Source organism: Cervus elaphus, chromosome 5, assembly GCF_910594005.1.
Source record: "Cervus elaphus chromosome 5, mCerEla1.1, whole genome shotgun sequence".
Taxonomy (NCBI): Eukaryota; Metazoa; Chordata; class Mammalia; order Artiodactyla; family Cervidae; genus Cervus; species Cervus elaphus.
In genome coordinates this window covers 7,629,888-7,655,980 of record NC_057819.1, presented here as the reverse complement: position 1 = coordinate 7,655,980, position 26,093 = coordinate 7,629,888, and the positions used below count along the sequence as shown (strand labels likewise).

At 52.1% G+C, this 26,093-nt stretch overlaps 1 protein-coding gene, 1 long non-coding RNA gene and 1 pseudogene across 5 annotated transcripts in view; 2 read left to right on the top strand and 1 right to left on the bottom strand.

Annotated features, from left to right (window-relative positions):
- The window catches only part of KIAA1671 (KIAA1671 ortholog), a 125,010-nt gene that overhangs the window by 82,739 nt on the left and 16,178 nt on the right, over positions 1-26,093 (top strand). For all 4 annotated transcript variants that reach the window (XM_043901511.1, XM_043901512.1, XM_043901514.1 and 1 more), the window contains one exon: positions 25,302-25,420. In XM_043901511.1, the coding sequence (XP_043757446.1) occupies positions 25,302-25,420 (119 nt within the window). The remainder of the gene's footprint in view (positions 1-25,301; positions 25,421-26,093) is intronic.
- LOC122693744 lies at positions 1,672-6,296 on the bottom strand. Its single transcript, XR_006341008.1, has 3 exons — positions 6,256-6,296; positions 5,580-5,667; positions 1,672-1,723 (listed from the first exon to the last, which is right to left on the bottom strand). It is a non-coding gene; the product is annotated as an uncharacterized LOC122693744 (long non-coding RNA).
- Positions 23,018-23,747, top strand: LOC122693743 (annotated as a pseudogene).

Below are 26,093 nucleotides of genomic sequence, written 5' to 3'. Positions count from 1 at the left end.
TTGCGACCCCATGGACTGTAGCCCACCAAGCTCTTCTGTCCATGGGATCTCCCAGGCAAGAATACTGGAATGGGTTGCCATTTATACTCTGGCCACTTGATGCAAAGAGCCGACTCATTGGAAAAGACCCTGATGCTGGGAAAGATTGAAGGCAAAAGGAGGAGGGGGCGGCAGAGGATGAGATGGTGCGATGGTTAGATAGCGTCATCAACTCAATGGGCATGAGTTTGAGCAAACTCCGGGAGATAGTGGAGGACAGAGGAGCCTGGGGTGCTGCAGTCCATGGGGTCACAAAGAGTCAAACTCGGCTTAGTGACTGAACAACAACAGGATGTTTCTAGAGGCTGCTGGGAGGGCTTGAGATGAATGTGAATGGTACCTCTTATGAAAGAGATGAATCAAAGGATGGATATTACATAAATGTGTTCCACAAAAATCAGACCAGGGAAGGGATCCTAGATGATCCTAGATGCTAGATCCTAGCTTGTCCAGTTGACCATCCCCGCCTTGCCAACACTGGGGACCCCCATAACTGGCTTCTGGCCTTCACTTTTCCAGTCTGGGAGTTTCCCAGAATTCCTTTTTGCCACACTTGGCTTGTTGAACCCTGTTCCACACATAGAAATTACCAGAGACAATTCATTTAAGAATCACTTGGTTAAATAATGCTTCTAATGCAGGACTTTTCAGAGCCTTTAATTATGCAAATATACATTAGGAACCTCCAGAGATGGTCGTTGGCATCCTGTCTGTCTGAACTCTCTCCATCGAGAGGAGAGCTGTAGGTTCATTCTTTGACTCGAGGTAGAGAACATCACAGCAGGGAATGGACACCCCAGTGGTCAGATGTCCACTTTGCTAAATCTGGAATTGGGGAAATGTCCCTTCAAATGAGAGGCATCCCTTTAAATTGGATGGCGTGCGTTGAGTATGGAATTCACAAAGGGTTTTGCTGGGTTTGGTATCTTACATAACACACTTTGGGAAACCTGCTCAGTCCTTCCCCCGCCACCCCCCCACCCCACCCTGGAATTGCATACGTTAGCTTCCATTAAAAGACTCTGCCTTTGTAGAGTCAACATGAATTCATTCCCTCCTCTATTTTTATTGGGCAGAGAGGAAGGTCCGTGCATGGAAGTGTCCATCAATGCTGTCCGGGCATTGATGGGACAGGCCTGAACGGCCCTGAGAGGCCAGAAGAGCAGCTCCGTCCACTCAGAGCCCTTTGTTCTGAAAGGGGAGCTGAGGCCCGGAGGTGGAAACGATGTGGCCAGTCCAGGATCGCACCCCAGGCCCCCCAGTTTCTTATTGTGCGCCGTCATGGCTGAGTACCTCGCACGCCGTTCTTATAGCCTGAGCCTGGTCGGCCTCCAATTATTACTGACAGGAGTGGGGGTTTCCGGGAACAGAGCAAATCCATAGAGTTTAATTAATGAATGTGCCAGAGGGCTTGGCGGCTGGATTCCTGTGTTTACCACAGGCTTGGCTGGCATGCAATTCCTGCTGCGAGGGGAGGGTGGGGCGCAGTTCCCTACCCACCCCTGCCCTCCTGATGGAGCCTGAGAGGGAGGGAGGGAGGGAGAGAAGCTGAAATCCAATTCCCCCACCCCCTTCCCAGCCCTGGTTCTGCAGAAGCTCTTCTGTTTTGTTTTCAGAAGCTCTGGCATTTTGTTTTTAGCCGTTCTCGATCGGTTTTCAGAAACAAAATCATCCCTCAGAGACCCTGGAAATAGAATGAGGTGTCTCTGACGCTGGCAGCCCTAGGCACAGCTTGTGCTGTTGATTCTGGCAACCGGCACCTTAAACCTGACCCGGGTCCTGCAGGGACCAGTCACGCCAAGATGACCTCTGCGTCCTGAGCTCAGAGGGGAGCCCGCCGGGCCCGCGGGACCTCACGCACAGTGCTCACGGGACTGGCTGTCCCACAGCCCTGACTCTAGACCCCGTGTCTGCCCCTTGTCAGCCCTGCAGCCTGGGGCCAACTCCTTAATGTCTCTGAACCTCAGTGTCTTCTTAGGTAAGATGGGGATAACGTTTATTATTTTGTGTATATAAATATATATATATGTGCATACACATATATGCAGATTTAATGTAAAGATTGAATGAGCTGGGACTTCCCTGGTGGTCCAGTGGTTAAAACTTCACCTTCCAATGCAGGAGGTGTGGGTTCAATCCCCCATGGAGGAGCTAGGATCCCACAAGCCTCTTGGCTAAGGAGAAAAGAAAACATAAACAACAGAAGCAGTGTTGTAAGAAATTCAATAAAGACTTAAAAAGAATGAAAGAGAACAAGAGTAAAATGATCTAGGACTTCGCTGGTGGTCCAGTGGTTAGGACTCTGCCCTTTGCTTACAAGGGGGCATTCCTGGTCGAAGAACTAAGACCCCACATGCTGTGGAGGAGAGGCCAAAAAATAAAGTGAAAATTTAAAAAAAAAAAGAAAAAGATGAAATGAGCTAACGCAGACAGAGCACTTAAGCACAGTGTCTCCTAGCAAACACTATAAATGTTAGCAGTTATTGTAGCCGTCATCGTATCCATCCCATTTTAGAGGTGTGACAGCCGCGTCCTGGAGAGATCCATCGACTTGCCAAAGGTCTGGCCTCACATCTCGGTGAGACGTGTGTCTGCAACAGGCCCCGCCCGCCCTGCCACAAAGATCCGAGGGCCTCTGGACACTTGGCCGTCCTGTGTCACCTGGACCCCGTGTGCCGCTTCTCACAGCAGGAGCCTCCCGCCTCCTCTGCCTTCACACCCTGGAGATTCCCTTCCTGCTCTCAAAGTCTAGAGCATCAGAGCCAGATGTGTGACTAATTAACACCTCCTAATGCGGAAATAGGACCTTTTAGATGCTGTGACAATGGCAGCCACGAGACAAGGTGCTGCTTCTGCCTCCCTCCTGGGTGGTGGCTCTGGAAATAGACGGAGAGAGCATTTTCCTCTGGGCCGTCTCCCCTGGGCCTGGCCTCTCCCAGCTCCTGGGAGAGCTACAGAAAACCCTGTGCATTCCCCGAGTGCCCCGTGCCGGGCACCCTCCCAGCGGCTACACGTGCTTTGATGCTTCTGCTCCTCGCAGACCTCCCCCGAGGCAGGTGGTGTCGTCCCACCGTACGTTTTGGGGAACTGAGGTTCAGGGAGATGAAATGCCCTGTCAGTGTTCACAGAGCTGGGAGGACACGGGGTCGGCCTCGCGCATCGGCCTTTAGACTCAAGCCCCTGAGCATCTCTGTGATGCTACCCCAGAGCGTGAACTCTGCAGTCAACCTGAGCTCTGAGTTGGAAACTGTCCTGGTCCTGTGTCGACGAGGATGAAGGGAGGGAACTGATACTCCTTATTCAGCTTCTCTGCACTTTATGCGCTTGCGGTGTGAGTCCTGTACGTACATCTCCCGTTTCATTTTATGTATATATATATATATATATATATGTACATCCTCCCCTAGGCTGAAAGCTAGGATAACCTCCCTAGTACCCTTCAGCTCTGTAATCCGATGACTCTGATAAAAGATAACCTAGAGCAGGGTACCAAATAGGTCTTTGCCCACCTACTATCTCTGAATGATGCAGTGGCTGCCTGGGGTGCTGTGTTGGGGATTCTCAGGGCTCGTCATCAGTTCTGGAATTGATTATTGATGTCTGGCATGGGCAAGCAAGAGAGTGTCACTGATTTTCTCATCTTTGTTCTTTTTTTTTCTCCTTCAAAAATATTTATTTATTTGACTGTGCTGGATCTTAGTTGCAGCACATAGGATCTTTGGTCTTTGTGGTTTCATGTGGGATCTTTAGCTGTGGCGTGAGAACTCCTAGTTTCGGCACATGAACTCTTAGTTGCATCAGGCAGATGTAGTTCCCTGACCTGGGATGGAACCCAGGCCCCGTGTATTGGGATCGCAGAGTTTTAGCCACTGGACCACCTCATTGTTGCTCTCTTTTTAAAAAAAGATTATTTATTTATTTATTTTTGGCTGCACTGGGTCTTTGCTGCTGCGAGGGCTTTTCTCTAGTTGCATCGAGAGGGGGCCCCTCTCTCCGTTAATCACTGGGTGCGCGGGCTTCTCCCTGCAGTGGCTTCTCTTGCTGTGGAACACAGACTCCAGGGCACAGACTCAGTAGCTGTGGCCCGAGGGCTCAGCGTTTGTGGTGAGCGGGCTTGGTTGCTCCGAGGTTTTGGGGTTCTTCCCGACCCAAGGAGGGAACCCGAGTCCCCTGCACTGGCAGGCGGATTCTTTACCACTGAGCCACAAGGGAAGCCCTCATTTTTCTCTTATTTTAAAGGGTAATGCTTTCTGTTTGCAGCACAAAATTGTTACTTTATTTTTGAAAATCTGGGCACAGGAGGACAGGGTTGTCAGCAGCCATCCACTCCCACGCCCAGAGTTGTCTGTTCTATGTTACCAGGCCCATGGGGTCTGACTGTAAAGGTCAGAGGCTTTAGGAAAGCGTCATGGACCCATGGAATGGTCACTCTTTACCTTGTTTTCCTTCAGCCTGGGGGAACTTGGCAATAGCCAGTAACCGAGGTTAACAAATAAGACAGCAGACAAGAACACTTGAGACTAATGTCTTCTGTTTCTTGGGAGGGCACCATTGTATGCCCGCCTCGTTTTTAGAGCTCATTCCTGAGTAATCAGTGGATTGGACTTGTGCTGGGGGATCAAAACGGGCATAGCCTCTTTTCCTGTAAGTCTCTTCTTCTGTTTCTGCTCAATTACTGTTATTAGTCATTATGTCCTAATCAAGTGATTTCCTTTCAAAGCAAAAATTGCTCATCCCTCCCTGAGAGAGTTTGTCCTCCTGCCAGGACCCGCGTATACTTGGGAAAGTCTCCAGCAAGTAAACAACTTATGTGGGGGACAGAGACCCAGGGAGGTTAAGCCACTCATGCTTAAGGTCACAGGCAAAAAGCAGCAGAGCCAGGCCAGCATGCCTCAGAGGCTCCTGCTCTTAAGTATGTCAAGTGAGTGGCTGTCCTGCAGTCATTGTTCAGTACGTAGTGGTTCATTTTTCTTGTCCTTGTCTCAAAAATTGTTTGCCTCCGTATCTGTCAGCATGGGTTAGGTTATGCTGCAGTGACAAACAGCCCCCAAAACTTCAGTGGCTTTAAACAGAAAAACAGCTTTCTTCCCTGAGTGCTCCACATGTCCACTGACATTGGTTGTGTTTATGTTTCCTGTCTTTGTCACTTCGAGGCCCCCGTTAGTGGAGCAGCTTGCTAGGGACATAACCAACCACAGGGCTGAGGGAAAGAGAATGTGGCATCCATCACTGGCTCTTAAAAGTTCTGCCTGGAAATAGATGACATCACTTCTGCTCGCACGTCATTGGCTAGGGCTAAACCACATGACCACACCTGTGCTCTAGAAGGGAGTATAATTTTCCTATAGGGAGAAGCAGTAAATAGGTATGCCTCATAATACAGTCTGCATGCCACAGTCTCTGCATGATCTCTGTGGGTTCATTTGTAGAAATGAGTTTGCACAGGCTCTTTTTTTCCTTCCCTATTGCATGAGCCACCCTTTTGAATTAACTCCGTCCTGGTTTCTTGGATTCACTAAGAAGCCCCAAGTTGAACATACCTCCATTGTCCAGTACAGCACCATTCCTGATTCTGGCATTTCCATGTATTTTTTCATTTGTTGGTTTATCCTAGAGGTGGACTGCCAACTTGCAGTGATGAAAAAAAGAAAGAAAAAAAAAACTTTGCATCATCTTTAATCTTTCATGGGAATTCAGAGTCTTTAAAGAAATGCAGGACTGTGTCTCTGCAACCCACGGAAGTATTGCCAAGCAGACCTTAAAGCCTGGGTTACCCCACGTGGGCATCACTTATCACATGCCAGAATCTTATATGCCTGTGTCAGAGTGGGCTGTGGTTACTAGCTGCCTCAGGAGGTTTCCAGGGAGCTCAGGGGGGTGGCCTGTCCTTGGGGCTTTGGGAATCCCAATCCCTACCTGTTCTTCACTTTGAAAGAAAGGGGTGCCAGCTTCAGTACTTCAGCAGAGAGAAGCCCCAGCCAGTTGTACACCGCGCCCGCCCCCTGCAACAAGCTCCCAAGCAGCAGTGGAGGAAGAATTAATATAGGATCTAGGCAGTCTGAAGGGGTCCCCTGAGCATCTGTGTTCATCTTTTCTCTGCTGGGAATTCTGGGGATGCTGCTTTGAAGATATTTATAAAAGGAACACTCACTGCCTGTGGTGCTCAGAGAGGCAATTACCTAGTAAGAAGTGGGGAGCCGAGGTGATGCGGCTTACCTGGGAAGGCCATGGGGAGACAGGGACCGGGCAGGCTGCAGCCACCAGCCTTGCTCCTGCGAAGAGGAACCTGTTCAGAGTTAGCCGATCCAGGCTGTGCACCTCCCCACAATTATTGTATTTAAAGAGATGGTCCATCGAAGTGGATTCCCATTTTCCAGCCTCTCGAAGCTGAGTTCCAGTGGTTCTGATTTAGACCCTGAGTTCATGGGTCTGCCTGGCAACTTCCAAGGTCTGGAGGTCAGTAGACATAAATTTGAACCCTGGCTCCACTGTGTCCTAGCTCTGTGACCTGGAGCAAGCCCCTTTCTCTCGCCAAGCCTCGCCCACTCTCCCACACGCACACACACATACCCACACACACATACCCAGCTTTAAATGGGGCTGTGGATAGTCCTTGCCCCTTAGGGGCTGAAGAAGGGGGAAATGCAATGGGGGTGAGTCACTTGGTAACACCCCCTAAGCCAGGAAACACCACAAACATGGTGGGTATTTGTTCAAGATTAAGAATTTAGCAAGCTGCAAATTTCTCCATCAAGTATTGCTGTGGCCAGACCTTTAACATCTGTAGTACCCCGTTATTCCACACTCAAGTCCTGGGGCGGGGGACTAGGGGACGGGATGTGCATCGTAGCAACGGCCTCTGGTTGCCTAGCAATGGGAAACCCATCCCAGTCAATATTCTAATTTGTCAGAACGTTTTTTTCCTTTCCCTCTACAATGGAACCTATATCCAGTTACGCGAGAAGGAGAAAAATCAGCAGTATGCACAAGCCTGTCCACAAGTTGTAGAATCCAGCCCCTTCCCGGGGACTTCTCAAGCCCAAAGCGGGACTTGGAGTCACAAACTGGTCCTTTCCCCTCAAGGAGCGTGTGAGCCCCGTGGGTTTACAGCTCCGTCTCCTTGAACCTGCACCGCTGTCGTCTTGGACTGTGGGTCTGGTTTTCCAATAGTTCTGGGGGCTGAGGCCAGGTGGATATTGTCCATGGCTCTCAGTCCACTTGCTGCTGCTGCTAAGTCGCTTCAGTCGTGTCCGACTCTGTGCGACCCCATAGATGGCAGCCCACCAGGCTCCCCTGTCCCTGGGATTCTCCAGGCAAGAACACTGGAGTGGGCTGCCATTGCCTTCTCCAATGCATGAAAGTGAAAAGTGTAAGTGAAGTCGCTCAGTCGTGTCCGACTCTTAGCGACCCCCATGGACTGCAGCCCACCAGGCTTCTCCATCCATGGGATTTTCCAGGCAAGAATACTGGAGTGGGTTGCCATTACCTTCTCCCAGTCCACCTGGGCTCCCTTTAAACCAGGCGGGTGAAACCCAGGGAGCTCCAGGGAGCCTTCCGGGCTTTGACTCCCGCCCGACAATCTAAGCCCCACTCACTGCGGGTCACCTTCATTCCAGGGACTTGCACTCTGTGGACACTCCTTTGCAGGGGCCATGTCCTCCCTGGTTAACTTTACAACAACACCTGGCCCTGGACCTTTACCTGGCGCAGTTCAACAAATGACACTCCCCCGACACCTCCCCTCTCCCGCAGGCCACTGGACAAACTCCTAGAGCAGTCCTAAGATTTGGCAAAACAGAGTGCAGACTTTGAGCCGGGGCAGTTTTCAGAGTCACGTGGCCTCTGGTACAAGGAGACCCAGACTCGCCAAACCTAAAACAAATATTTATTTGGTCTTCAACAGCAACTGAATGAAATATGATGATTGTTCCCATTGTACAGATGGGGTAACTGAGGCCCAGTGAGACCCCCCGCCCCGGGCCCTACCACCAGGCAGGGGCAGAGTGGGTCTTGGAACCCAGGCCTGTCTGCACCAGGGATTCCCATCAGAACCTCCTTCTTTCCCTGGGGAGCCCCGTACAAGCCCCATCACTGTTCGTTAACCCATACCTTGCCAGGGCCCATGCGTGGCTAATGTTAGAACTTGGTGATGTTTCAGGGCAAGAAAGGAAAACGAACAGGAGGTGTGTCCCCCACGGGAGGCCTGTGGCCCTTTTGCTCTCATAGTGCTCGACTAACCTGCTTTTTTTAAACAAGTATTTTGGGCTTTGCTGGGTCTTCATTGCTGCACAGGCTTTTCTCTAGATGTGGTGATCGGGGCTACTCTCTAATGTGTGGTGGCTTCTCTTACTGCAGAGCGCAGGCTCTAGGGTGCATGGGCTTCAGTAGTTGCAGCTCCCGGGCCCTGGAGCTCAGGCTCAATAGATGTGGCCCACGGGCTTAGTTGCTCCGTGGCATGTGGGATCTTCCCGACCCAGGGATCAAACCTGTGTCTCCTGCATTGGCAGGCGGATTCTTTAGCACTGAGTCACCAGGGAAGCCCTAAGCTTCTTTCAGCCCCCCTCGGCCATGTGCACCTGGGAATCCCATCTCTCTGGGGACAGTGAGTGGGTCCCGGTAGTCCGCAGAGCCACCTGACAGCCGCGGGGCCCACCTGAGGCCTGGGTCCCCGGTGTGGGCTCCCTAATTATTGCTGGAAGCCTTCCCTCGCCTGTCAGCATGCTATAAATAGGGAGCTGGGGGAAGATCTGAAAAAAAATGCCACTGGCTTTTTTTCCCCAGCGTGGGTGGGTTGAGTTAAAAAACCGTCAGGCCGCAGGCATCGCAGCACTGGAAAGCCCGAGGGGGTGGAGGGCGGCGGCTGAAACTCAGGCGGACTCGGCCGCGTCCCCTTGTTTTCATTCTCTCTGGCGGCACAGGCCGCAGAGCTGGATTCTGGGGTGGAGAGCCCTCCAGGGACCTCCCCTTGGACGGTGACAATGACCGTGATTGCCCCAGGGGCCACAGGGTGACCCTGCTGGCATGTTCCAGCAGGATGGGGAGGGGTGGGTCCTGGCGACCCCCCTGACCTGTGCTTCCTCCGGGAGGGAGGCAGCAGAAACAGCGTCCGGCGTCTCTTTTGAACGTGACCTCCTCCTGTGGTGCCCAGCCGCTTCCTGGGGTCTTGGATACCTGCCACCCTAAGTGAGGTCCCAGCCAACTGCAGTCCACTGAGTGAAAAAACCCAGGCAAAAGAGCAGAGTCACTCTCCCAGTGGTGTACATGAGTGTGCACAGGTGGACATGCAAGTCTGTTTGTAAACTGTATATTAAAAAAAAAAAATAAAACAGTGACACCCTGGGAAGGTTATCTGTGCAGAAAGTGAACTTCACACTGGTCAGGAGGTGCTTCGATGGCAGGAGCATCTCAGCGGTATTCGGGAGAATCTAAGACTAGTGCTTCCCTGGTGGCTCAGACGGTAAAGAATCTGCCTGCAATGCAGGAGACTAAGTTTCGATCCCTGGGTCGGGAAGATCCCCTGGATGAGGGAAAGGCAACCCATTCCAGTATTCTTGCCTGGGAAATCCCATGAACTGAGGAGCCTAGCGGGGTATAGTCCATGGGGTCACAAAGAGTTGGATGTGACTGAACAACTAGCACTCCCACTTTTCAAGACAAGTACAGCATAGATGATAATAAAGGATCTGGCAGTCATGGCCAGGTGTGGGCTCAGAGAGGTGGAGCGAGCTGCCCAAGGTCACGCAGCTGGCATGAGGCACTGCCGGGACGGGAACCCAGGTCTGTCTGACCTCAGACCCTCCCCCCTCACCATGATGGTTGGACTCTCCCGCATCACATGGCCTTTCCAAGATGAGCTGCTCAAACAAATCCTTTGCCTGCACTTCTTTTTTGGGGGGAGGGGGCAGAAAGAAAATCCCTCTGTCTTTCCCAGATTTCCCCCAGGCCTCAGCAACGGATTCCTGAAATGTTATTTGTCATGAAAAACATTTGGGAACTATAGCAGTTCCCAGCATTTAATTCTTTAAATGCCGTTAAAGAATTAAAGTGGAGGCAAGGGACTTCCCTGGCGGCCCAGGGTTAAGACTCTGCGCTCCCACTACAGGGGACACGGGTTCGATCCCTGGTCAGGGAGCTAAGACCCCACATGCTTCACAGCAAAGCCAAATAAAGGTTTTTCTTTTTTTTAAAAATTTTTTAAATAAAGTGGAGGTGAGGGAGGTAACCTAGGAGGCCGGGTTGACACCCGGCTGCCAGGGTTTTACTCCAGTGCGTCTGTGGGCAGGTCATGTCCCTTTGAACCTGTTTCCCCATCTGGAAAATGGGATCCTGACCAAGGATAACACGCTCCCCCCGCCCAGTGGGAGCTGAGTACCAGAAGCCCCCCGTTTGGTTTTCACATCTGGAGATGACCCTTAAGAATGCCCCCAGCATGGGTCTCCACGTTGACAGTCGGTACCCGATCAGTGTTTAAAAGCAAATAGGGACCCCCCCGGCAGTCCAGTGGTTAAGACGTCACCTTCCAGTGCAAGGGACGTGGGTTCGATCCCTGGTTAGGGAGTTACGATCCCACGTGCCTTGAGGCCAAAGAACCAAAATATAAACAACAGAAGCAATATTGTAACAAATGCAATGCAGACTTTAAAAATGGTCCACATAGAAAAAAATCTGAAAAAATAAAAGTAGAATAAAAGAGAACATTGTGTAGCGGCATCTGCTGGGGAAACCGAGGAGCTGAATGGGCAGCGCCTCATCTCAGCCTGGCTGCCCGCCCCCGTCCTCTCACCTGAAGAGTCCAGACCGGCCCTGGCCCAGGAGTATCTTGGCTCTGCTGCCCCATGGGGGTGGAGGAAGCGGCTCACACTCTGCATGCTTAATTCATGTTTTTATTTGGGAAGCTCAGTGTTTAAGAGTAGGCAGAGAATGCTAGGCTTAGAATGCAGTTTGGGGAGGTGGGAGAGGGAGAGTGGGATGCTTCAAACCTAAATCTTTTAAAATATATGTATATGTGTGTATACACACACACACACACACACACACACACACGCACACACGTGAGGGCTTCCCTCATAGTTCAGTTGATAAAGGATCTGCCTGCAATGCCGGAGCCCTGGTTAGATTCCTGGGTCGGGAAGATCCCCTGGAGAAGGGATAGGCTACCCACTCCAGTATTCTTGGGCTTCCCTTGTGGCTTAGCTGGTAAAGAATCCACCTGCCATGCGGGAGACCTGGGTTCGATCCCCGGGTTGGGAAGATCCCCGGGAGAAGGGAAAGGCTACCCACTCCAGTATTCTGGCCTAGAGAATTCCATGGACTATACAGTCCATGGGGTCGCAAAGAGTTGGACACAACTGAGCAACTCACTTTTATGCAAAATATATACAATCCATGTGAATATATGATATATATACACATGTATATATAAATACATTCATATTTTGCATATGTGTAATATATATGCAAAATGTATGCATAGACATATGTGCAAAATATATATGCATATATAATATATGCACATATGCATATAAATAGCTTCTCAGATAGCTTTAGTGGTAAAGAACCTCAGCTGCCAATGTAGGAGACTTAAGAGACAGAGGTTCAATCCCCGCGTCGCGAAGATCCCCTGGAGGAGGAAATGGCAACACATTCCAGTATTCTTGCCTGGAAAATCCCATGGACAGAGAGGATCCTAGCAGGTTACAGCCCATGAAATGGCGAGAATCGGACATGACTGAGGCAACTTAGCACATAGCACTTGTGTATAAATAATTCCTTTGCATATATTTGCATATGTATGCTATATACACATACCCATATATCCATGCAAAACTCTATATGCAGTATATATACATAGTTTTGCAGATAGATCAGCCAAATGGAATTATACTGCAAGAACGCTTTTGTGCCTAGTTTTCTTGCGTTTTTCTCTTCTATGACTGACCTCTCATGTCATGAACATGGACCTGCAGACTACGTATAGTCCATGTCTCGGGTTATGCCCACTTTATTTAGTCAGGCCCAGATTGGTTTTGGGACACACAGGATGTTTCCAGTCTTTTTGCCTTATAAATAATGCGACAGTGAACATCACCTACATAATCAGAGTAACCTTTCGAAGTGGGGTGACAGGGATGCCGGCAAAGAGCTCGTGCCGCGCAGGATTTGATTAAATCCCTCTGGTGTCAGCCGAACCTTGGCCTGAGCACACATGCGCCCACACGGGCAAGTCTCTTATTTTCTCTGAGCCTCCGGTTCTCCCCTGTGGTAAAGGTATGCAACCCTTACCCACCATTCTGAAATCCACAAAGCCCTCCCTCATTTGTGGCAAAACTACCCCCTCCCATTGTGGTGACAGGAGGTTGTTAACAGTATGGTATGGCTGTTCATGCACTTTGCTGCAGAAAGAGTAATACGTTTGCTTGTGGTTGCCTTTCAACAGTACTTACCCAGTTGTGGGAGTATTTTCTTAAAGTTATCATCCCCCAAAGAGCCTTTTTCCCTCTCTGTTTTTTTTTTTTTTTTTTCCTGGCTACACTGTGCGGCTTATGCAGTCTTAGCTCCCTCCCAACCAGGGATTGATCCTGTGCCCCCTACAGTGGAAGCCCGGAGTCCTAATCACTGGACTGCCAGGGAATCCCCCTAAAGAACGCTTTCATAACATTTTTTCTTACTTGCCTTTCCATGAAATTGTAATATCATAGATACTAGTGTATATCTGTACATGTGCATGAGTGCATGCTCAATCGCTCAATTGTATCCAACTCTTTGTGACCCCATGGATTGTAGCCCTCTAGGCTCCTCTGTCCCTGGGATTCTCCAGGCACAAATACTGGAGTGGGTTGCCATTTCCTTCTCCAGGGGATCTTCCTGACGCAGGGGTTGAACCCACATCTCCTGCATTGGCAAGTGGATTTTTTACCACTGAGCCACCTGGGAAGCCCATCTGTACATGTAGTATATACATATCTGTGCTTTATATGCCAAAATATAAGGTCCCTACCAAGAACCAGTTTCTCTGTAGAGAATGCATGGACCTTTACCACTAATTCTCAACCAGGGGTGACTTTGCTCCCCAGGGACACTTGGCAATGTCTGGAAACAGTTTGGGTTGTCTCAGCTGTGGGGAGAGGGTTACAGTTAGCATCAGTGGGTACAGACCAGGAATGCTACTGGCTTCCTCTAGGCACAGCGGAAGCCCCTCCCCCCACAATTGTGCCCAACTTGGTAGATTGGGAAACCCTCCTCTAGACCCCATTGGGGGTTCCTCCCAATATACAGTATGTCTGCTTGTTGCCTTGCTAAAAATCTGAGTTGTCCCGAGTTTGGAGTGCATCTGGCCCCTGGTTTAGGAGTTGGGATGCTAAAACCCACCTCCCAGATTGGTGAGAGGACCGTTTGGAGGCTGATGTGGTAAAGTATGTTTCTCACCACCTGGCCATGGTCCACGCTCACCCAGGGTGAGCCAAAGTGCCCGGATGCTCAGGGTCCCTTGCCTGGATGCCGTCTCCACCTTGAGCAGGTCCTGCTAGCTGGGTCCTGGCCCCAAGGGTGCTCAGGGCTTTATCCAGCATGCCCAAAAGCTTGCATCAGCACCAGGTCCTTCCAGATGGGCCTGTTATTTCGTTTATAGGCTTTGACCAAGGTGTGCTGTCTGTCTGAACACGTCTCCGGGCTCGGCCAGCAGCCAGCGGTAAACTGGCCTGGAGCCGTGCGTGGGCCCGGCTCCTGTGTCCTAGAGCTCACGACAGAGGCTCCCAAGCTCTCTCACCCACTTGTAACCCACTGAGTCAGGTGATGTGCTGACAGGACCCTGCGGCAGGCAGTTCTGCCCCGACCTGGGTGCTGCCGCTACAGGTTGGCCAAGGAGACACCATCCACCAAGCGTTTTCCAGGGCCTCTGGCTTCTCGAGGGCTGGACTAGGAGGCAGGGGTGGATGGGGCTGAGCTGTGAGTTACAGCGGGCAGCACCCTGGACCCTGGTCAGGGTCTTTGAACAAAACCACAGACTGGGCCGGGCACCAGGAGGAAACGGAGCCCTTGGCTCTGTCCTGGGCGATGCAACGGCAGCCCAACTGGTTTTCCTCCTGCACCAGGGCGGGCGCTCATCAACAAGGGAGCTGCCAGGCCCAGCGATGGCAGAGAGCTCCCAGCTCAGCCCCTGCCTCGCCCCCCTCCGGGGGCGGGGTCCCAAGCCTCCCCTGCAGGGCTGCTCTGCAGGGTGGACGGCAGGCACAGGGGCTGTCCAGTCCCCCACGTAGCCCTCTCTTCGTAAAGGTGGTGTTCCGCTGCTCCCTTCCTCAGGCTGTCCCGGCGCCTGCACTGTCTTCTCCCTTCTCCCACCTGTTCAGTCCGATCCGCTTTTTAAGGCCCGGGCCATGTCACATGCCCTCTGTCAGCCGCCCCTCCTGACCCCCTGTGCCCGCTCTCTTCCCCCTCTGTCTGGAGCCCCTCGGTACTTGGGGTACCTGGGACAGGAAATCATTTTCATTTCATTTATTTACTTACTCGGTTCTGGGCGCGCCGGGTCTTTGTTGCAGCTCGCAGGCTTCTCGTTGCCGTGGCTTCTCTTGTTGTGGAGCGTGGGCTCTAGGGCACACGGCCTCCGGGGCGTGCGGGCTTCAGTAGTTGTGGCACACAGGCTCAGTTCCCCCATAGGATGTGGGGTCTTCCTGGACCAGTGATCCAACCCGTGTCCCGTGCATTGGCAGGCGGATTCTTAACCACTGGGCCACCAGAGATGTCCCCTGGGAAATTATTAATCATGGGGGCCAGGATGATCAAGGAGCTTCCCTGATAGCTCGGCGGTAAAGACCCCGCCTGCAGTGCAGGAGCCGAAGGAGATGCGGGTTTGATCCCCGGGTCGGGAAGATCCCCTGGAGGAGGAAATGGCAGCCCACCCCAGCATTCTTGCCTGGAGAGTCCCCTGCACAGAGGGGCCTGGCCAGCGCCAGTCCACGGGGCCGCACAGAGTCAGCGCACGGGTGACCAAGGGGATGTTCTAAAGCGGGACTGTCTGCCCCTCATTCCTAGTAACCTTCCTGTCAGAGAGCGCTCTGACATCATTCCCCGTCAGCACTGAGAATGCTGCCTCACTGTTCTTATCGGCAGGACAGGTGCCCTTGCAGGGATAAACCTGTCCACAGGTGTCCTTACGGAAAAGCACCTGGGCTGTGCTTGCTGCTGACCAAAATCGACGCTGCTGCCATGAGCATCCTGGGGTTTGTGAGTTGATACATGTGTGTATTTGTGTGAGTGCGTGTGTTTGTGTGTTTTATGTTATCTGTGTATTTTGTGTGTTTTCCATGTATCTGTGTGTGTTTGCTTTTCTGTGTGTGTATTTGTGTATTTTTTTGTGTACGGTGGTAAAGAATCCGCCTGCCAATGCAGGAGCCACAGGAGACGCGGGTTCGATCCCTAGGTCGGGAATGGCAACCCACTCCACTATTCTTGCCTGGAGAATCCCACAGACAGAGGAGCTTTGGTGGGCTACCGTCCATATGGTCACGACGAGTCGGACATGATGTCGCAACGGAGCACGTGTTTGTGTGTATGTTTGCATGTGTGTTTATTTGTGTTGTGTGCATCTGGGTGTGTATGTGTGTGCATGCACGTGTGTGTACCCACTAGGTGAATCACCAAAAGCAGGGCTGGTGGAGCAATGTTGTGACCCCGCAGTGTGCCCACAGCCTCAGATGTGGTGGAGGTGGTGGCCGTGGCCTGTCAGGGAGAGATCCCGCAGGATTTGGGGTCCCGGGCCCGCAGAGAGACATACCAGCTCCCTGCTTCCTCCCTGGGTTCACACTGACACATCAAGGCTGCAATTCTGTCACCCGACAAGCTGAGCCCTCGCCTGAAATAAACATGGGAGAGATGTTTTGACATGTGATGTTTCAAAAAAAAAAAAAAGAGTCAAATTTGCCTGAGAGACTGTTTTAAGAATCTTTCCAAGAGGAGCCGAGTCAGGGTGGGTGGGACAGATCCCCTGAAGAGGAGATGCTCGGAAACATGAATTCTATATTCACATGGAATTGTACATTTTTAACGTTTATTTTTAAAAGCTACCAACCGCAAGTGTTACAAAATACAAAAAGAAGTGGAATTTTAAAACTGTGTCTCCCTCTCTCCCCCACCCCCTGTCACTCCGTTCCCCGCCCAGAGACAAGTGTGATGACAGTTTCCCTGTGTCCTCTTCACATATTCTGTGCATTTTCAAATATTTACATATATATTCTTCCCCCCTCCACCTGTTGTTTCCAGCCTTGCCTTAAATTTGCTTGACAGTGTATCTTGGAAGTTATTCCATATCAGGACACATAGATCTTCCTCATTCTTTTCGACAGTTGAAAAGTATTCCGCGCTATGGTTGGTTCTGTAATTTTAAAATATAAAGATACATTTGGAAAAAACCACATTTCTTTTTCTCTCGACTACTCTTTAACCTTAGAACTGTAGGCCTTTTATTAATAGAACTTGAGGCTTAAAAGGAATTTGAATTGGTCTGTGTAAAAGTATCTCAGGACTTCTAGAACGTACTAAGCTCTTTCCTCTCCCCCTGCAGGAAGGTTCCTGGTTATCTAGGGCGGATGGGGGTTGGTTGTCCTTCATTCCTGGGCCAATCTCTTTCATTTGCACCTTAAAAAAATATCATTGTCACCAGACTGCTTTCAATGTTTGTCAGCACACTGAACGGGGTGACTTAGAAGAAAGATTTGTTTTTAAAAAGTAACAAAAATTAAAATTTAATAGCATATATAAAAACAGTCCTGGGCTGTACCAAGAAACTTTGAATAGATCACAGTATTGTTCATAGCATGAGAAAGGGGGCCAGGGATCATCTGTGGATTGTCCATTCACTGACTCATTCATTCATTCATTCTAGACCATTCATTCACAGACCACTGTCGGGGCTGTGTCTTGCCTTGATGCCAGGGTCTGAGGATGAACAGACCACATTGCCTGCCCTCAGGGAGCCCACAGTCAGACAAACAGTGAGCATAGGGGCCCTGTGGGGTCCCAGGAGAGACCCAGGCCTGCTCGAATGGAGGCTTCTGGGAGAAGCTGATGCCTACGCTGTGCTTCAGGGCCTCACTCTGAGCAGGCCTGGGGTGGGCCCTGGCCAGCGGCTGACCGACTGTACCAGGAGGGCTCCCAGCTGGATGTTTCCTGGGTGCGGTGACAGAGGGACTTAGCGGGGTGGGCACCACTGGCCATAGACTTGGAGCCACCTGGGTTTGAATTGGGCTCCTTCACCCACTCCTGAGACCCTGGGCAAGTGGCTTCGCCTCCCTGGGCCTCAGTCTTCCCATCTGGAAAGTGGGGCTGGTTCGCGGCACCTGCCTCTTAGGGTTGTTGGGAGGATGAGTCTGGGCACACAGGAGGGCAGTGTCAGCATCCTTTCCCGCCGTCCCTGTCCACCTGTGAGATGGGCATGTTAAAGCGTCGACTCGGGTTTAACTGGACGGCGCACATGAGGAATCTGACTTGGTGCTGGGCGCGCAGTGGGTGCTCCTTACGTGTGTGTTCCCAGTTATTACTTCTTCCATCGTCTCCTTACTCACCTCTGACACCCAGAGCACAGGGTGCCCATCGGGCTTCCGAAGTCTGGGAGACGCCCCCCCCAAGGGCAGCGGGAGCCCGGGCCCCCCCCAGCCCAGCTGTCCTTTCTGTTTATAGGCTCGGAGGTGGACGCGGTTGGGGGAGTCAGGAAGTGCCCCCACTCCCTGGAGGCCTGCAGGGCACTGTGTGCAATAACCCGGCACGCCTCCTGAGGACCCGCTGCCAGCGCGTGTTCCCGCACTTCAGGTGACAGGCTTGTCCCGTGGAGACCGCGTGTCTCTGCCAGACCGGTCGTTCTGCAGCCTGCCCACCCGGCTCGGCCCTGGGGAGGGCGGGTGTGCTGGACGAGCCCGTGCCTGGTTCACTCCGGGACGCGGGAGAGCGGCTGACTCACGTCGGGGTCAGGGGAGATAGTGAGGGATCTGGTGAAGACAACCCCTTTGCTCTCAGCTGAATGATGGAGCAGTCAGGCCTCCTTAGGGCATTGTAGCACCTCGTTAGACTGTTAATCCGATGCTTTGGGGAACTAAACAGTGGATATTATTTATCGTTGTCATCACCATCATCTCAACCGGAATCTCTCTGGTCCTTCTCACGTGCCTGGCATGTACAGCTCTCACCAGACATTTTACAAGATTTTCCCAACACCCCCCACGCCCATTTTACAGACGGGAAAATCGAGGTTTGAGGAATTTGCTCACAGCTACCAAAAGGCAGAGCTAATTGCCCGCCACCTGCCAGTCTCAGAGCCCTCGCCGCCTCCCACTCGTCGGAGCCTCCCCGTCTGTCTCTGCCCATCACCGCGTGTTTCCTGGCCCTGGGTGTGTTCTCTCTGTCTCTGACTTGCTCTCTCTCCGTCTTGGCTATAACCCCCATCCAAGTCACCACAGCGTGCCACACCTGGCTATACCTGACTACACCTGGCCACACCTAGCCACACCTGGCCAGACTGCATAACTGTTCCCAGAGCCCATTGAGAGGTGTCAGAAACTGGTACTTCCCCGGGAAGCGCGCCCTCCAGCCGCTGGGGGATGAGGGGACACTGTGGGCTCCCAGAAGCCATCAGTTGTGCCGACGCCTCCTAGCTGGGACCCAAGTCCCCAGGGAAGGGACGCCACACGGGTTTTTGCTGCCAGCATCAGGAATTCTGAGGGCTCTGTGCTACCCTGTTCCTGCCCATTTCCTTCTGATCTGACTGCCTTACCTGGCTCTCCCGTCTCTCCCTTTCCCCGTTCCTCCTCCCCACCTTCTTCCTTCCCGTTCGGTGGGCACGTGCTGTGTGCCAGGTCCGGTGACTGAGCACCGAGAAGCCAGTGACAAGATGCAGCTCTGCTCTTGGGGGTCGTGTGTATTGGGAGGAACAGGCACCCAAGGACCCGTCCACGCGCTGAGAACCCCCAGCCAAGGCCAGGGCTCGGCGGGGCCAGGGCAGGACCTAGACTCGGCCGGGGAAGCCGCCGCCGGGGGCTGCCACTCGCTGTGCGCTGTGAACGAGGAGGCCCTTGGCCAGGGGAACAGCTGGGCAGCAGGCCTGGGCTGTGACGGTGCCCAAGTGTGGGGGCGACACAAAGGAGGGGTGAGGGGGTGGACACCCGGGCCCCGCAGGCCGCAGTGGGGCAGACGGGGTTTTAAGATGAGAGTCTGGGCGGCTTCCCTGCTGGTCCAGTGGTTAAGACTCTGCGCTTCCAGTGCAGAGGCTACGGGTGCGATCCTTGGTCAGGGGGCTAAGATCCCACATGCTTCATGGCGAGACAAAACAAACAAAAAAAGATAAGAGCCTGGAGTGGGGGGTCCAGGTAGATGGGAGGCCCCCTGGGGGGCTCGGCCCAACCTCAGCCTGCCGCCCCCTTCCTTCTCCCCTGGGCCTGAGGCCCCGCCTGGGTGCAGCTAGGACTGCCCTGTGGTGACCAGGCACAGGCCAGGGACTCAGGACACCTGGATTCGAGGCCTGGCCTGGCGTCCTTTCCTCTCCCTGGCCCTCGGTTTTCCCATCTGTGAAATGATCACTGAAGGCCCTACGGAGCTCTCCATGTCGACCCAGAGCTGGGAGAATGCAGCAGTTTTGGGGGAGCACTTTAGGGCCTGAGTGTCAGGCAAACCTGAATCCCAGCTCCACCCACCTTCTGTGTGACCTTGGGTGTGTCAGGGCCCCTCTCTGGGCCTCAGTCTCCTCCCCTGCAAAATGGGCCCATGACAGTGCCCGCAAGTCCTAAGGCTTCCTGTTCAGAGTGAAAGGCCAGGATATTCAGCAGTGCTCACCGTGGTGTCAGCCCCCGATGTTGTTACTGTTACCGCTCAGCCGTTGTGCAAGTCTGATCCGGGCACAAGGCAGGGAGATGCCACCAGGCCCCAGGGGCACTGGGACAGAGCCAGTGTCACCCTCGACAGCCTGGGCCCCGTGACCCCGGGGCACCCTGCACGGCTGACAGTGTCCAGTTGCAGAGGGGGAGGGGGGCGCGCGTCTTGAATTGCTCAGAATTGCCCCGTCAGCCGCGGGCCACCCGGCGCCGCCCTGACTCAGGCTCCCTTCCTAGACGGATGTGTCAGACACCCCGGAATACTTGCAGGGGTCATATTTTCTCTTACCGTCACCCCCTCCCTAACGACATGGCCTTTTCTACTTAAGGAGCTCACACCTGTTCCTTGCAAAAAAAAGTTATTTTCAGAAGCATATTCTTCCAGCAAATATTTATTCAACAAGTACTCCAGGCCTGGTGTGGTTCTAAGCTCTGGGTGCAGTAGTGGGTGAAAGAGAACCCGTTTTCATGCAGCTGACAGTCTATAGGGTGTCAGGGAGGAGCCAGCCACCTGTATATTATTTATTTGGCTGTGCCGGGTCTTAGTTGCGGCGTGTGGGATCTAGTTCCCGGACCAGAGATGGGCACCTGGCCCCCTGCGTTGGGATCTTGCAGTGTTAGCCACTAGACCACCGGAGAAGTCCCCAGCCCCCTGTTTTGTAAATAAAGTTTTACTGGAACACAGACATCATCTGTGGTGCTGACATGGTAACGACAGCAAAGCTGAAGCTGAGACAGAGACCCCATGGCCCACAGAGCTCAAAATATTTATTATCTGGCCCTTGATAGGAAGAGTTTGCTGGGCTCTGGTAGAGATGAACAAATGAAGAGCCCTCTTCTGATTTGTTCTTAATTGGGGATGTGTACCATATGATAGAGTTGGAGGACTGGTTTAATTGATTTTATTTAACTTTATCATCTGCTGATATTGGGATCCAAAATCACAAGTGTGGCTCCTAAATAAAATCATCATCAATAATAGAGAGACAGGGACTTCCCTGGTGATTAAGACTCCATGCTTCCACTGTGGCTGGGTGGGGTGCGGGTTCGATCCCTGAATGGAGAACTAAGATCCCACATGCTGCACCGTGGTGTGGCGAGAAAAAAAAAAAAAAAAGCCCGTTTCCTCACTACAGGCGATGTCACTGGTAACAGTTTTCTCTGAAAACTTCCAGAGATCCCCTTTGCCTATTCTCACATGCATTTATGTATTTGTCTTCACAAAGCTGGTATCACAACACATGCGCTGTTTTGTTACCTACATGTAATAAAGGGATCTGACTTTGGGGAAAAAAAATACTAATGTTTGCTAGGATAAGACAGACAGCTTTCTGTGATAGTCAGTAGTCTTTCTGAGCATCCTTTTCCTTGGCTGTGTTTATTCCGCCACATGGATATTTCATTCTGTGTATTTCACTGATGAACTCCTCAGGTGGGTAGGTGCCCAATATGCTACTGGAGAGGAGTGGACAAATAACTCCAGAAAGAATGAAGAGATCACTGGAAAAGACCCTGATGCTGGGAAAGATTGAAGGTGGGAGGAGAAGGGAACGACAGAGGATGAGATGGTTGGATGGCATCACCAACTCGATGGACAAGAGTCTGAGCAAGCTCTGGGAGTTGGTGATGGACAGGGAAGCCTGGCGTGCTGCAGTCCATGGGGTCGCAGAGAGTCGGACACGACTGAGCGACTGAGCTGAACTGATATTTCACTGATCCCTGTCTTGTTGGATGTTTAGGGCGATTCCAGTATTTGCAATATTTTGCAATCTTCCCGCTCCCGTGGGGAAGCATCCATGTTCACAGATCTTGGCGAGCGTGTCTGATAATTCTCTTGAGATAAATTTCTGGAACTAAGCTGGCTGAGTCAAGGGTGTACACGTTTTAAATTTCAGGACATGTGTTACCGCTTGTTTAAACACAGCCCTCAAAGGCGTCTGTTAGGCTGGTCTCCCCAGCCTGGGTGTTAGAAAACTGTCCATCCTCTGTCCTGGGCTGAGGCAGTCGTGTTTATCTGTAAGACAAGGGCCCAGAATGTCCACCCACCACCAGCCTGGGGGCTTGATGACCTAGTCCGAGCAAGTGGTTTTTATTAATTAGTTTATTATAACTATTATTATTTTGCCGTGCCACACCACATGTGGGATTTCAGTTCCCTGATTAGGGATCAAACCCGCACCCCCTGCAGTGGAGGGTGCGGAATCTTCACCACTGGACCACCAGGGGAGTCCCCAAGCAGGGGGTTTTTAAATCCACCAAGTTCTCGTTTTAAATCTCGCCAAGTTCGCCTTCTTAGAGCATTTTAACATGCATTTCCTCACCTGAACCTCTTGAAGTATCCTGGAAAAGGTTGCGGGTGGGGTGTGTGTGGAAGAAGCCCAAACCTGGGTTCCAGACTCACTGCGAGCAACCCGTCCGTGCCTCTGACTTTATCATCTGAAAAAGTTTGTCATCTGAAAAGGCCAACCAAATGGACTCAGAGGGGTCCTTGGAGATGTAAAATCTTAAGATAAGATGACCTCATGTGGCAAATGGCAGCTAAAATTTGGATTGTGGCTGTTTGCTATCCATCAGGGGTACATGCCAAATGGGGGGAGCGGTGCTAATTTGGACACGTGTATTCCTCAGACAACTCTTCTCTTTAGCCATCGTGTATTTTCAGATTGCCTTAGAGATACGTACTCCCCTGCAGGCAGTGGGGGGTTTTTATGGCAGCCTGTGAGGCAAAGCTGATTTGTAAAAACACTCTGCCTTAAAGCTAATTTTAAAAACCTGACTTTCAGCAAGTTCTTGAGAGTTTTGGACCCTTTCTGTGGTCTTGTTGAGGCCTCGTGGCCCTGAGAGTGAAGATCAAGCCTTGCTGACGTGAAGGACCGCCAGGGTCTGCCACAATGAGACATGGATAATGCGCACACGGTGAGCAGCAGGCTAACGGAAGGAAGTGCTGACAAACAGCCTGCTTACCTAAGTCTCATTGACAAGATGAATTCCCTTAGATGATCCTAACCCCTGGAGTACTCTAGATTTGGGGGTTTGGTGTTAAGGCATCGTGAACGAGATGGCATTCAACCAAATACTTAACATCTGCTTTGTCCAGACACTAGGCCCAGAGAGGTTAAGTAACTTGCCCAAGGTCACACAGCCACCATGCCATGGAGCCTGGCTTCAAATCCAGGCATCCTGGCTCCAGAAACAGTACTTGTCCCCGGGAGAATGAAAGGAAACAGGTCGCTTTCCAGCGCCGGCCCTGGACCCAGCAGCCGTCGCGATGTTGATGCCCAAAAAGAACTGGATTGCCATTTATGAACTCCTTTTTAAGGAGGGGGTGATGGTGGCCAAGAAGGATGTCCACATGCCCAAGCACCCGGAGCTGGCAGACAAGAACGTGCCCAATCTTCATGTCATGAAAGCCATGCAGTCTCTCAAGTCACGAGGCTACGTGAAGGAACAGTTTGCCTGGAGACACTTCGACTGGTACCTCACCAACGAGGGCATCCAGTATCTCCGCGATTACCTCCACCTGCCCCCTGAGATTGTGCCCGCCACCCTGCGCCGCAGCCGTCCGGAGACTGGCCAGCCACGGCCCAAAGGTCTGGAGGGAGAGCGACCTGCAAGGCTCACGTGAGGGGAAGCCGACAGAGACACCTACAGACGAAGTGCCGTGCCCCCTGGTGCCGACAAGAAGGCCGAGGCTGGGGCTGGGTCAGCAACTGAGTTCCAGTTTAGAGGCGGATTTGGTCGTGGACGTGGTCAGCCACCTCAGTAAAGTTGTAAGAGGTTGTTTTGTGTTGAATAAACCTGTAAAGAGAAGAAACTAAAAAAAAAAAAAAAAAAGAAAGGAAACAGGTCAGTCACCATGAATATACTGTGGGACGTTCTGCAGCAGTGCTCTTCCCTGGAAACTTTCTGCTGTGACGGACGTGTACTCTGTCCCTGCTGCGCAATCTGGTAGCCACATGTGGCTGCGGAGCCGTTGAAATGTAGTTAGAGCCGCTGAAGAACCAGATTCTTTGTATTTTTCAAATTTTAATTAATGTAAATAGCCACATGTGGCTATTGTGTTGGACAACAAAGGTGTAGAGACCTGAAGTCTAGGGAATGGGAGCTGGGGGGATCCTGAGCCAGCCTTGGGAGAGGGGGAGTTCAGGGAAGACTTCCTGGAGGAAGAGCCAACAAAGCTGAAGCTGCAGTCTGAATGAGGGCCAAGAGGTGCTCCAGCAGGTCCCGCGGTGAGGGAGGGCTGGAGCAGCCAGTAAGAGCGGGGGGGAGGCTCTGGGGGTGGGAGAGGGACAGAGGACGGTGGAGAAAGAGCCCCACCAGTGAAGGTCCCACAAGCCATCTTTCCAGTGTTTGGACTTGACTCTGGGGAGCTATGAAGGGTTTTGAGCAAGGACCCTGCAGGCTTCGAGTTCATCTTTAGAAATTGTTACGGGAAAAGAATGTCTGGGAGGGGACCAGAGGTGAAGGAGGCAGGGGAGCCCCAGAGCTGGCCAGGGTTGGACAGAATGTTCCCGAGGGAGACTTTGAAGGGCTTGGAGGTTGACCCAACATGGGTGTGAGAGTGGCGGGGGAGTTGGGGATGCTGCCTTCCAGAATCACGAGTCTGGCTTTAGCAGTGCAGGGAGCAGACCTCCCTCCCTGCCTTCAGGGACTTCACATCCCTGAGCACGAATCTTAAACCTCTGCAGGAAAGCCCACAAATGGGGACGCACGGAAGCCAATGTGTTTTTTGCTGAGCACCATATACTCCTCCACCCCCACCCTGCCGCCCAGAGCCTTCCAAAGGAGGTCAGGAAGCGTTCCCCTGCCTCCTGCCCTGATTCCACCCTCAGCAGCCTTGGAGTCTTGCCGTTCTGATTGCCAGGGGCCTTTCCTCCCTTACTCAGCACTCAGAGATCCCCAGCTCTTGGGGTTTTGTTTGTTTGTTTAGCTGCCCTGGGTCTTAGTTACAGCATGCAGGGTCTTTAGTTGTGGGAACACTTGGTTGTGGTATTCAGGATCTAGTTCCCTCACCAAGGATCAAACCGAGGCCCCCTGCACCAGGAGCGCGGCATCTTAGCCCTAACCAGACTGATAAGTCCTGGGAGCACTGGAGATGGACAGAAGTGTGGCCAGGGCCAGGGTGGTACCCACACGGGACCCGGGAGAGTGACCCCTTCACCCCAGTTTGCCTGGCTTCGGCTCCAGCAGTCCTGCCTCCTATGATGCCTTGGGCAGACCCGGACGTTGGTCACTGTAGTTCTCACCGCAGACATTTGGACCCGTCTCTGAGAGCAGAGTAGGGAGCCAGGTGGGTTTCAGCAGGGGGCGATGCAGCATGATTTATCAGCTGGATGGGCTGATAAATAGGCTTATCAACCGGACCAGGTTCTGAGCATTTGCCTGATAGAACCCTCTGGCTTGTCCTTGCAGGATCAGCTGAAGCAGTGTTTCTCCAGGCGGACCCCCGAGGCCAAGGACACCGACACCCTCGTGCAGGAAGCCGACAGTCAGTATGGGACGTGGCCAGACCAGCGCCAGAGCGGGGAGAGGTAAGCGGTGTGGGGCAGGACCTCTGGGGGACTCAGGGCCCCCATCTGCCTCCTGATTTCTCCGTTACTAAGTAGAACCTGTTGTGTCTGTAACAGGTTGTTGTGTAATAAGAGCAACCCATTCTTTTTATAAAACAGAAGTTTAGAAAGTACAAAAAAAAAAAAAGACTTTAAAATGATATATGAAATATCCTGAATAAGGAAATCCATAGAGACAGAGGAGACTTTGGTTGCCAGGGTTGGGGTGGGGGGGCGGGGAGGGACTGCCAGATGGGGACCAGATTTCCTCCTGGGCGGATAAAGATGTTCTTAAACCAGAGTGGTGATGGTCACACAGCGTTAAGAAGGAAAGTGAAAGTTGCTCAGTCGTGTCCAACTCTTTGCAACCCCATGGACTATACAGTCCGTGGAATTCTCCAGGCCAGAATACTGGGGTGGGGAGCCTTTCCTTTCTCCAGGGGATCTTCCCAACCCAGGGATCGAACCCAGGTCTCCCACACTGCAGGCAGATTCTTTACCAGCTGAGCTGCAAGGGAAGCCCACAGCATTATGAATGCATTAAATGCCTCTACTGGCAAATGTCATTACATGTTTCACCACAATACAAAAAAAAATTGCAAAGAAAATGAAAACCAACTTTAATGTCAGGACACAGGTATCACTGTCATTAGTG